Below are 13253 nucleotides of genomic sequence, written 5' to 3'. Positions count from 1 at the left end.
TGCAAGCCGTGCGGCCGGATGCTGGGACGGGAAGAAACGGCTGGAAATCGGCAGAGCGCTCCCGTCGTGCGAGCGCCGTGACTCCCAAATGCTTAGCATTCCTTGACATGGAGACGGAAAAACTTACCGGCACCGGGGAAATTTAACACCCTCCATTCTTGTCATTTTGCTCATAGCTGCACGAGTGCCTGCGAAAGCCATGGAACTAACTGAGCGATAAACAAGATCATCATCGCCCCCGGGAACACAGCACTGTCTGGACACACGTGCGCGCGCACACGTGTGTACACACACACACACACACACACACACACACACACACACACACACACACACACACACACACACACACACACACACACACCAGTGAGTTAGTCTGCTAAAAAGGTTCCCCCCCCCCAAGATTTCCTCCTAGACCCTTCCAGTGCCCCCTCCAGCCCCCACAAATGACAGACGACATTTCATCTAATCTTTTACAGTCCCGCTGTAGCATTAAAACTCCAAAGTCCTGCATGCACCATGCCGCCTCCCCATGACAACATACAAGACTTTTATAATGGGGGTGCTGAACCCCATCTGTGTCAATCACTCCCCCCGTCAACCCAACCAAGGGGGCTCTGCCCTCGTCTAAAACCTTAATGCTTAAAACTAACCAAAACAGTTTCTTGTTGCTGGAGGATAGATATACCACCTGTTTCTCCCCAACAGGGGGCACTTGGAGTGGGCCGTGTGACCTCTTAACAAGAGGGGGACACAAACATATGAAGGCACGGGGGGGGGGGGAACGTACGCCTAGAAGATGGTGTGTGTGGAGACTCCGTTGACCCAAAGCTGCAGCACTGTGACCTTCATGGTAAAAAACAAGAATCTTTCACTCAACCTGGATCTCTGGACAGTGGATCACAAGACAGTGATTAAAATGCATATGGCACCACACTCAGCGAAGCGGACCTCAGGCACCATTAAACACGGCGCTACCCAAATTTGGCCCCCTCCTGGTATTCCCAGTCATCAAATAAAAACAGTGACAGGAGCAGAAGGAAACAGGATATTGGTTCATAACCCAGATGTGTTCCTTTCCCAGGCGAGCTTACGCTTTTGGACCTTTGCATTGGGCAACACGACTAGGAGGATCTGGGGGTGCCCTCACTCCCATCGTGCCCCAAAGTGCAATCACACTGTTACATCCAATTCACCCCCCCCTCCTCAATTACTCAGGACCACTTGGAAGCAGCCACAGATCACACCTGGGACGCCTAAGAGATCGTCGTACACATGTAAAAACTGGACATGTCAAGTCATTTAAGCTTTCAAACGTAAAGCTCCAGTGAGGAAAAAGATCTTTCTGGAAGAGAGTTCCACCAGTGGGCAAACTGGGCAGTCAGACAGACAGACATCCATCTCAGAGGTTAACAGTCCATACAGAACTGCTTGCGGTATAAAAAGCGAGAAAAAGGAAGGTAGAGCACATGCAGATGCTCACCGTCCCAATGCGTGACAAGGGCCAGCAAAGCTGTGACACCATGCCTCCAAAGCCACTGGCCCGTCCCCCCCCATCCCGATCCAAGAAAGATTTAACACACTTACCATGGGCCACTTCTGTGACCTAGAACTGTATTAAAAGTTCCAAAACTGCAAACAGGATTCATTTATTAGACACTGATTAACAAGTTACTTCTTTTTGAGGAGAGAGATGCCTCTGCAGAGCAGGAACACACTGCAGGTCAGCAGGGCGTAAGAAGCACATCAGTCCTGCTTACACAGAAAACACCACCATGACACCCATACACTGAAAATATTTTCTTTAATAAACGCATGAGGTTGATGCCAATTTGGGGGGCTCACTGGCATTTGAATCGCACTTAACGGCCTGCAAATTAGGACCCGTTAGGCAAGGGGATAAAACGCTGTCGTGTACCTGCTGCTCTTGGGCTCAAACAACAGCACCCACCCCCCAAAACCACACCCACCCCCCAAAAAGTAACTCCTCCAAAGCTTTAGTGCTTTGCTTCTGTCGCATCAATCCTCTGGCCAACTCACCCCCCCAAAAAAAAACATCACTCCTCCAGAGACACACAATATGAAGAATATCAGTGATTAACCTGACCTTCACTCTGGGATAAACTTTCACCCTCATTCAGTGCATTTATGGGGGTGTGGAAAGGAGAAGGTTCATTAAAATTTCTTAAAATTGTAATCCTGTCACCATGCAGACATGCCCTGTTCTAACATCTTCTATAAGAAATGATTAAGGACAGATGAAAATAAGAAATGGTTGTTGAATAAGAGCGGATTTCGGGGCTGGGCCCGGCAGGGAGTCACGTGTTTTTATTTGGAACGTTCTAGAACGCCAGCAATCGCCACACATAACTATAATGTTAAGTGATGGTCTGGCTTTCCACTTTGTCCACATGAATTTCCGCCACGAACGCGGACTCATTGTCAGCCCCAAAGACGAACTCACTCTTTATCCATCACTTTTTCCCCTGTGCTCCCCCACCCCCCAATCCCAATGCAACAACCCCCCACCCCACCACCCCCCCTTCCTCGCACACACGCACCCTTCAACGTTCCTCATTCTCGAGGTCAGGTTTGGTTAAGGGAGATGGCTTCGGATCCACTTGGACAGAAAGGGGCTTGGGTATAATTGAATCCAATCTTGCCCCCCCGCCCAGCACAAAGCCGAAAAACCCAACATGTTCACCCTACTGACATCTGTGCTGCTGGGGGGGGGGGGGGGGGGCTCCTGGAGTTGGCATGCAAACCTGTAGTGCATGGCAATGAGATACCTTTCAGTGACATACTGTCCACTGGTCGCTCCCCGCCACCCCACCGCAGTCACATGACCCGAACAGTCCCACTGCACCTCACGCCAGTCACATAACCTGAACGGTCTGCTTTATCTATCAAAACTGTCCCTTCACGCATCTCTAAGCCGGTCAGAAATCCATGCTGAGGTGTTACTCAAAGCCGTAAAATGTTCTGTGAAAAAGATCACAAATGGTTTACGCAGATACCTCGAGGCAGACATAGACGCGGCTTAGAAGCCCTGCTCCAAGCTCGACGACCCATATTAAGAGCTTTTCCATTGTAGTTCATAAACAACCCAATATTTAGTGAGGACCCGTGATTCGATTTCGGGCCGTTTGGACAACGTGGTGAATCGCTCATCCTCCCTCGAATCGCTCTCGAAGCGACACAGACAGGGTGGCGACTGCGTGTTATTCCCTTAAACACCAAGACTGAAACATGGCGGGATTGGCTTGGAGTGCTGGGCGGTAACCAGCATGGAGAGCTTTAGCAACTGCACAGAACTGCGAGGGGAATGTAGCAGCGAGCGATAACGAGCAGGTCAAAGGGCGAAGAAGTGGATTGTGGCAGTTTGGTCAAGGGCAGAGAATCTCGCAGCTGCTTGTGGTGTGTGTGTGGGACTATGGCTGGTGCCATTTTGGCTGTGATATTAAATTCTCATCTGGTCCCTGGGGTGTTAGGTAGCAACAATGCAGTGATACACTGTTCCTGTGATGGCGCCCACACCTGTGTCATTTCCGGAGCTGGTGGACAGGGCCGGCATGGTTCCGGTCTGAGGTGTGCAGCACAGCAGGCGGATGCAGCGTCACACGGCCACGACGCAGTGATCGGACAAGCCGGCACCTCTGCACCGCGGGGGATCAGGCGTCTCCGTGGCGACTTATGCCATCAACAGCAGCTGCCTGTAAACGGAGGAGGAGGAAGAAACTGTAAAAACATGGATGGAGAACAACTGTTTGAGATGGACTCAACTTCAAGAAAAACAGCAGCACAGATTTTTTTTTTTTCGAATGTACCCGAAAGCCTTAAATGTCAGGATACCATTAATAAACTTTACTTTCGAACTTCTGAACAGACCAGGTAAAACTTCATAAAAAGTGCCATTTGAGGGAGTTGTTACAATAAGGGGTGGGTACTGGGGCAGAGGATCTGCCAGGCCTGCTCAGCGTCCAAAGACCAGCAGTATATTGCAGACTTTCTTAGTTTGTCTGACATCAGAAATACTACAAAAAAACCTCTTTCATAAAAGGACGACCAATGGTAGCAAGAAGAAAAAAAAATCACATAAAATATAAAAGAATTGGTAAAAAAAAAATAAAATCAAGTCCATCCCGCATTATACTGATAACAGGTCAGTGTGTATCTGAAAAAACAGGGTGACGTGACCAAGAGCATCCTGACTGCTGACCCCCTCTGCGCAGCATGAAGTTCAGGGCAATATAACACGGGGTGGGTGGGTGTGTGTGTGTGTGTGTGGGGTGGGGGGGGGGCTCATGTGCTGCAGATAATTGAAAGGAGATTTCCAGAGCAGGACGGTGATGTCCAACACAAGAGCTGGCCTCCAACGCCGTTTCCAGACAGAGAAAGGAGCTGGATGTGGAAGCAGATGTATCAGTGCAGAATGGGAAAAATATACCTATGCATACACACACACACACACACACACACACACACACACACACACACGCACACACACACACACACACACACGCAGTAAAACGGACTGGGGCGACGAACACATCAGAGATGTGACCTTTAAACCATGAATTTCAGTTGAACTCAGCAGGTGGTGCTACCGTGCTCGGGTTCCGCAGAGGCCCACCCCCCCCCCTCCCCACAGAGCCGGCCGGCGGCTGTGATAGGGGAGCGTTTACAGGCCCACTGCAAGCCAAGAACAATACGGAGAGCATTTACCCAGCATGCACTGCGGCGAGCTGCCGCTCAGCGCCGCGTGCAAAACACCACAATGCCTCTCAGTGCGCATTTCCACTCCGTGAAAGAAAAAGCCCCCAATTTCCCACAGAGAAAACACACGACAGAAAATGAATCACAGAGATGTCTTCACAGCATTCCCAGTGCCTCCTGTGGTCAGTGAGTCCTGAGTGGACTTGGCTCCGCTCATTGATGGTTCCCAGTACACAGTGTTTTGTGGCTGCGAGATTCCACCTTAGCCATATGCTCTGACACCCCCCACCCCCCCCAGCAGACGTGTTCATTAAACCACCCCCAGCATCAAAACCCCCGCGACCGATCAAAGTCCCAAACCTGCCTCCGCTCCTCAACGAAATGTGGACGACTTTAAAACATTAAAATTCAGCCACACTCCAGATTTATCTGTTTTAAAGGAATATTAGTTACTTGTATAGGCTTGTATGACGGTTGTGTCGGGCCGCTGCTACATCCTGGGAACAGGTGCAGGCTGAGTGTAAACAGCACCACAGCGCCCCCATATGAGCAGGTGACGTGGTATGCTGCCCCCTGGCTGCCAGACAAATGTTAGCACTCCGGGGATAAAGTGTCAGACAGGCCAATCAGAATGAAGGATCAGAGAAGGATATCAGAAAGATAAATGAATAAGTGGTTCAGTCAGAAGGTAGAAGGCGCCACAGAGAAGGTGGAAACACAGAGACAGGACCTGCAGGCTGCACATCTGCTTAAAGCGTTCAGGAATCTGGGGATGATTATACACAAGTGAGGCGTAAACACACGCACATGCACGCCACAGCAAAGCACGCTCTCAGTGGGCAGAGGTGGGGGGGGGGGGCTTTTGCCACAACGATCACAGGATTGGACCCGATGGCAAGCCGTCCAGGAGGGACTGTTGGATGGCTCCGGAATCATCTCCGTCTCTGGCCTATCTTTTTCCGTCCTGAGCTTACGGGGGCCGCGAAGCGTGCCGCAGGATCAAGCGTGACAGGGATGTTTACGACTCTCAAAAGGCCTGTAAGAGTCAGCCCTGGAGGGGAGCTGTTGGGAGGGAGAGGGTCATCATTCTCATGATCCATCTTTCTTCTTATATCATGGTGTCTCAAGTGGGGCAGAGTAAAAAGGGGGGAAAAATGACTGAAATGAAAAGAATGCTCAAGTTTCCACCGGGTCCATGTCACTCAGACTCTCGTGGCGATGGCTCCACCTAGTGGACAGGCGCGACATTGCGGTCAAACGCCCTTCCCCCAAGTCAGGCCCATGCGTCGCAGGGTAAGGCCTGCGGAGACAAACGGTTTCTTCATTCTGGCCAGTTAAAGACAAACAGCTGGAAAAGGCAGGACTGCATTAGGGGGGAGGAGGTGGCAACAAAAGCAATTATATTTTCCCCCAGTTTCAAGTTAGGCCAGCCGCACATGGGCAGACCATGCTGGTCATGTATAAAGAAGTCCCACTGCCCCCTCAGAAAAACCAGCAAGAGCCTGCCCAAGCAAAAACAGAATAAATTAGTACCTTAGACAGCTGGCCTTAGGAGCAGGGCAATCAGCGACTGTCAGAGGGAAAATGAAGGGTCAAGCTGCACAAGGAGTGAGGAAAAAAGGTGGGTGGCCGACTGATAAGGGAGGCGGGGCTTCCACACCTTAGGTGGCCGACTCTGATAAGGGAGGCGGGGCTTCCACACCTTAGGTGGCCGACTCTGATAAGGGAGGCGGGGCTTCCACACCTTAGGTGGCCGACTCTGATAAGGGAGGCGGGGCTTCCACACCTTAGGTGTACCTGGGAATGATCTGTAAAAACCCAACAGCAGCAGTAGAGCTCAGGGCTTCATTATTATTTTTGATCATAAATCATAAAGTTGCTTCACTGACTATGCAGCTGTATTAGCTGGGAGGGGAGGGTTGAACTATGGTGCTGTAGTTACACAGCATAAAAATTGAAAAATCAATCACAAATCACAGAGTGATGGTCACTAATTGAGTCAATGTGGCTGAGTAAAATGTAAAAAGTGGTACTCTATGCTGTCCTACTTTAGCTATGCTCAAATTTAAAGGTGTAGCAGCACACACCTGGACACCAATTCACGGAAACAAGTCTAGTGCTTGTACACACTGCCACCTGGTGGACAATGTGCATGTGCACAACTAACATGGTTAAACAGAACCAATAGACGCCCACACTTATTTCCGCATTTCACAGCAGTCAAAGAGCGGCCCAGGTGCCAGGACACAGGGATGTCACGCCTTAAGTAGGCTGTGCGGCCTGAAGGGCAGCAGCAGCCCATGTTCACACATGCACGCTGCCACCATAAAGCTCATGTGGCGACAGCCAATAAAAAGCCCCGGCCAGATATTCACGCTGCAGCGCAGGCAGCACCCTGGAACTGGGTCAAGTCTGAGAGTCAGGGAGTCATGTGACATGGAAAGGGGGGTGGGGCATTCACGAGAGCTAGATGTGGCCCCTGAAGCCCTTGCATGAGATGTTCATCATCATCATCATCATCACTCCCATCATCCTCTGCTTGATTTTGCACCCAAACATTTCCCCCCTCGACACTGTGATGACACGCCTTGAGGTGGACCAATAAGACGGCGGCTGAGTTATGGCACGCCCTTGACAGCCCATCATGCTCCAGAGTGCATTTACATGCCTGCAAGACCAGGCCTCCAGTCGCTGCTCCCGGTGGCCAGTAATGAGAAGAGCGGCCACCTACAAGACACTCCCAACAGACCCGTCATTAGCTCTGTGTTTGACACGTGCCTTCCCCCTTTTATGGCACATAGTCCCAGGAATGCCCCCTGATGCATTCTGATTTGCGTTAATTAATCACACAAATGTGCAATCAGAGGGCATAAACGTCAGATCCAGGGTGGGAAACTGTCAGATCGCTAAGCCAATTCCGATAGCTCTGGCGGCAGAGCTTATGGAAAACATAGTATTGAATAAAAGGCTTCTTTCGTGCCACCTCCACCCTCCCCTTGCCCCCACCCCTCTTGCTGGTTGCCAAAAAAAAAAACCACCCCACCATCTTGGCACACCACCACAACTGACGGATTACGGGCTGTTTACGTGGCTATGCCAGAAGCCTGCTGTTAGAACTTGTTAAGCGACACAGGACTCGCTGCTCCTAAATAAATCTGCGGGTCTGCTTTTGGATTTGCTCCCTGAGCCCAACACGAGCACGGGAGGCACCAGACCCCTCCACATCGGGCCCCGGAGCAAAAGGCAGGGGGACCACAGGATCCCCAAGGGTTGTACAGTATAACGTCTAACGACACTGATCACAGCACTCTGATGTCTAAGAATGATCTGAGAAAGGGGCGTGGCTTGACAACTCGACAGGTATTAGTGGGAAAAGAAATCAGGGAGGTAGGGTGGTGGACATTCCCAGATGAGAAAGGAGGACCCAAAGAGGCGTCACTGCGGTGATACACCTTCACGTTGGAGACTGCAGCCCAAAAAGGCATCATTGTGGTGATACACCTTCAGGTCAATTACCTCATTGCAGACCTCACCATTCCCTGGGAGCAAAGGCATTCTTTCATTTACATTTCACATACTTTGCAGATGCTTTTATTCAAAGTCATGTACATTTTTTAAGAAAGCAGGGTCAGAAAGTACCTGGAGCAATTGGGAGTTAAGGGCCTTGCCAATGGTGAGATCACCCTGCTGACCCTGGGACCAACGACCTTCCGATCACAGGCACAGCGTCAAGACCAGTGTAGCCACACACCATCGGAATTTGCGTAAAAGGATCAATTACACGCACAAATCATCCATCCATCCATCTTCTAAAAGCATATTCTTATCAGATTCATAGAGGATCTGGGGATTATTCCACGCAGCACAAGGCACAAGACTGGGGATCACACTGGATGAGATGCCTCAGCTCCGCATTAAATAAATGATTACTGCAAATTCTAGAACAGGGAACTGGACATGCAGCATCATGCTACCAGAAGCCCTGCTGACCTACAGTGATACGTCACTTATTAATATCTACCAGCTGTCCGACGTGATCAACTCACAAGCGCACTTCACCGTCAGGAATTTCATACCAGCATTCACCCATAAGACAGGTTTTAATGAAGTTTAAAAAGGACTAAAAATAGCAGAAAATATTCTCTGCGGTGCCACTCCATGATATCACCACGCATTTCAAGAATCCATCAATGCACAAATACATTTGTTTTTAAACATTTAGCCAAGTCTCATTCACAGTGATTTCTTGCCTATCTAGATGATTAACTTGAATTACTGCGTTAAAATGTTTAACTGCTGTCCAAGGGAACCACGCAGAAGGGACTCAACCCAACAACCCTGAGATTAGGAGTCAACACCTTCTTGACTGTTGCACCACATGCTGCCTCACCTCGTCTCACACATTATAATAAACAGAGACCGCGAGTTGACCCTCTACAGTGGCGGGTGATATACGGCATAAGACAATAAAACTTAAACACACAATGACTCACTCATACAGAGACCTTAATAAAAAGAAGGAAGCGGGGAAAGTCGACCACAAGCCACAAGACAAGTCGCTTAAAATAACAAGCCAACAGTAATAATGCTCGCAACATGAAAACAAACCACTTTTAGTCAAGGGAGAAACATTCATTCAATTTCCGGCAGTCAAGGTTTCAAGCAAGACAAAGCCACGACAAGCCGGTGGCCGGCACAGTTTGGGCTGAAGCAGGACAAAGCCACGACAAGCCGATGGACGGCACTGTTTGGGCTGAAGCAGGACAAAGCCACGACAAGCCGATGGACGGCACTGTTTGGGCTGAAGCAGGACAAAGCCACGACAAGCCGGTGGACGGCACTGTTTGGGCTGTAGCTAATCTAATCCAGTTTGCGGTACTGATGTTCCATTTCCAGCATGTTCCGGCCAGGACTGAAAAAAAATTAAACACGTTCCTGCTTAACTGTACATGACCATAAAATGACATGCCATAGAAGCAGCACATGGAGGGAGGGGTGTTGACGATCCCGAGTGGGTCAGGGACAAATCCCAGATCGCTCAGCACGCCTCTGCCAAGCTGCCATCTGCTCTAGTGTGAAGAATGTCTCACTGCTGTTAGTCTCGGGGGGGCTGGGTTGACAGAATAAGGGCATATGTGCCCCGGGGTCCCAATACACTGGGGGGGGGGGGGGTCAACAATTCAGAACTCTGGGGTATAAACTTCCAAGTGCTAGGTTTCGCACAACACAAGAAACATTGTGTGCATTACTCACATATTGGTTAAAGGAACTAACACTATGACACCAGAAGGCAGGCTGATGGTTTGTTAACCAGATCAGACGTTTTCAAAACCGAAGGTTAGAGGTCAAATGTAAGTGTGTAAAGGCTGTGGTGTGGCATGACATGCCATGTCCTACTACTGCATCATCACGGAGATACTGACTCACCAGCATTTAGACAAAGCGGTCACATTAGAACCAGCTCCTAAATCACTGCTGCAATTACTCAATTGAGTAATTTGGGATGATGGACCGTCAGAGGCGGCAAAACCACCGTAAGTGTTGTCTATTCATGTTCATTATATTACCATTAGTAAGGAGGGATTTTCAATTTCCTTTTTCCCTGTAGCTGCTAAATACACTCATTATTAAATTAATAATTTTTTCTGCCTGTTGTCTTAGAATTTCCCTCGAGAAAATGTTTAGCCTAGAATCTGGGCTTATTCTATGCTGACGGATAGTGCCAGGATGTTTGTGTTCGCGGGGCTTGTCAGGATCAGTGTTGTTATCAAACAAACAAAACAAACAAACAATAAATAAGAAGTAAAAACTATATTTACAAAAAAAAAAGTCAGACTTTAAACTGCAGAAAGTACCACCACAGCACCAACGGCTTTTAACCTTGTTTATCCACAATATCTCCTCTTAAAAGATGTTGTGCCTACTGAGCTGTTCCTTTCTTCATCACCACTTCAACCAAAATAGTCGCATGTGGCATCCACCGCTAACTGAATTAAATACGCATAAGGATACACCAAACTTACACAGAGTACTCACTTTTGGACATCACAAAATGCCTCTCATTAATATTTTAGGTGCACCACTAATCTGCTTATCTAACTGTGGGCGTAAGTAACAGGGTACCGAAAAGCCAGCATCTGTTATCAAAAGCCCTGCAATGACATAGTTTATTGATTTCACTTAATGGAAATTTCATCAGGGGTTTGGTGTGAACGGTTGCGATGGGTGCACCAGTAGCCCAGATTTTATTGTTTGGCAGCAATCCTGCGCGGCTGTGCGTGTCGACGCAGCCGTCCAATGTCCTTCCAGTGGGTGACAGCGTGGACCTTCACAGATCAGCGGTCAATGACGAAACAGTAGAGGAATATCAATTTTTGTATTAGTAATACTTAGGGTGAGGTGCTGTGTGAGGAGGGTCAGGGGTCCCTGCATATATAATTTCATACTGTCCAGAAATTATACCACAGTACACTGCATTTTAAAAAGCAGCACTAGTCCAGCATTTTGAAATCTTGGAGATAAAATTCGGCGAGCAGGAGGAGGGGGGTCATCATAAGGATATCAAAATACAGCGGTATGCTGTAGTACCATAATGTCATCCAAGCACAGATTAATCACTTTAAAACTGTTCATAAAAACAGTTTACCCATACCAATACACTGCTTGCATTTGTGTTGGATGCAAAACCCTTGCCCTCTCCTAGTGTGGTGGAATATCACTCCTATACGCATGCACCAAACACGACCATCTGTGTCCACGACCAAATGTAGCATGAACACAAGCTGCTGCATGTACGACTGCAGAAAAGTGTAGCAGTAGCCCTAACCATAGCACTAATCTGAAGTGAGCCTAACCCTAATCCTAGCTCTAAAACTAAAGCGCATACCTATGCATACCTCTAACCCTGAAGGTAACCCTAACCCTAGATCTAAACCTTAAGTCAGCCCTAACCCTGGTGAGAGCAAAATTAGGTGACCAGGTGGTGGAAGGAGGTGACAGCAAAAACAATCGAGCACTGGGCTGCCATTCATTAGTGGAATGACATTAGATCTATGTTTATTTTCTGTGAAAAATGACCGATTGATTGGTGGGCCAGATTTTCACATTGTGAGCTGGATAGAACAGTCCCGCAGGCCAGTGCTTTGAGACCCCTAACAGAGCATCTGTGATTCAGAGTTAAACATGGGAGAGAGGAACCAGAAGCCATCTGGTGCTTAACAGCATCAAACCACTAGGTGGCACCAACTCAACGTCAACGCTTCAACATTCGGCACAGAAAAGGCACGAGAGGAGACAAGCTGTTCTTGAAGTAAGAGCCAGGAGCTTGTTGAGCCGGATGTGAGTGCACCCTCAGCCCAATCTGCCCCCATTCACAGCGCAATCACAGAATCTTTGGCCCGATTCCAGGGTGACAGCACAGGTGCGACACAGTAATTCCTCACCGAAGGTGGCAGGAGCTCCAGACCCGCACGGCAGGACCTGTCACACCGACAAGGCGACTCGGTGGCTTCACCCTGGAGCAGAGGCCCCACCCCCTCTCCAAATTTTTGTTATTCAAAGCAATCTGGGATTCAGGGCAAATGAAGGGACCCATCACTATTGCTGGGTCTTTGCGGGTGGGGAGGGCGACACAGCCATATTCCACAGCTCACCACGACAATGGAAATGCTGTTTAAAAAAACTGCGAGGACACACCTTATCCTGGGGAGGAGGAACCGATGCAGAATCATTCAGCGTTATAAGGACAGTTTGTTCGGCAGAAAAAACCCCGGACCCGCCCGTGAAAAAGTCCTGCCACACAGCCACTGGGAGTGTCACATTAATTTCGAAAGGATTTGATGCTAAACTGCCCTGGGGGAGATTAATTTTAGCCCTGTACCCTCCCCCCAGCCCCGCAACCAGTGTTCACCTTCAGGTCTCTACCGGCCCTAATAGGGGAAGTGGAACGATCTGTCTGTGTTTTGTCCGCTTCACAAACCCCCACCCCCCCACCCTCGAAGCAGATAGCGCCGTTGGCCACTGATGACGAACACCTTGTTGCCGGGTAACATGAGAACCCCACCCTCTATTTCCGCAAAAAAAAAAAAAAAAGAAAACAATAATTCCATCCTATTACACAGCAGTGTGGTTTTAGATAGGGCCAAATGAAGTGCCCCTATAACCACCCCCCCTCCCCCATCCCCGCAGCCAATTTCCACTACGCTGCTTAACTGGGTTGAATCAAAGCCTTCTGAGTGGGACACAGTCAGGATTGGCTCGGTCTAAAACCACAGCAGGGAAAAGCTGCAGAACCAGATACATTTGTGAGATTCCAGTTTGGAGGAGAGCTTTGGTTTATGCTGAACCGGCCATGAGTCTGGGCCAGAGATGTCGCACACCAAGCCACCACAGCTCTTACACACACACACACACACACACACACACACAGAAGGGCCAACTGGGTCACTGACCCACAGCGCCAAAATCCATGTCACCACTGGTGTTCCTGAAGAAGGGGGGGTGGCGATGAAGGCGATGGGTATTAGCTGGAGGGTTGG

At 49.1% G+C, this 13253-nt stretch overlaps 1 protein-coding gene across 2 annotated transcripts in view; it reads right to left on the bottom strand.

The window, feature by feature from the left end:
* The window catches only part of mpp7a (MAGUK p55 scaffold protein 7a), a 91345-nt gene that overhangs the window by 53079 nt on the left and 25013 nt on the right, over positions 1–13253 (bottom strand). For both annotated transcript variants that reach the window (XM_072713027.1, XM_023823539.2), the window contains exon 2: positions 3538–3713. In XM_072713027.1, coding sequence (XP_072569128.1) covers positions 3538–3574 — 37 coding nt within the window. In that variant the 5' untranslated portion in view covers positions 3575–3713. The remainder of the gene's footprint in view (positions 1–3537; positions 3714–13253) is intronic.

The sequence above is a fragment of the Paramormyrops kingsleyae genome, chromosome 1 (assembly GCF_048594095.1).
Source record: "Paramormyrops kingsleyae isolate MSU_618 chromosome 1, PKINGS_0.4, whole genome shotgun sequence".
NCBI lineage: Eukaryota > Metazoa > Chordata > Actinopteri > Osteoglossiformes > Mormyridae > Paramormyrops > Paramormyrops kingsleyae.
The sequence above is the reverse complement of the archived record's forward strand: the minus strand, read 5'-3'. Positions and strand labels throughout refer to the sequence as shown.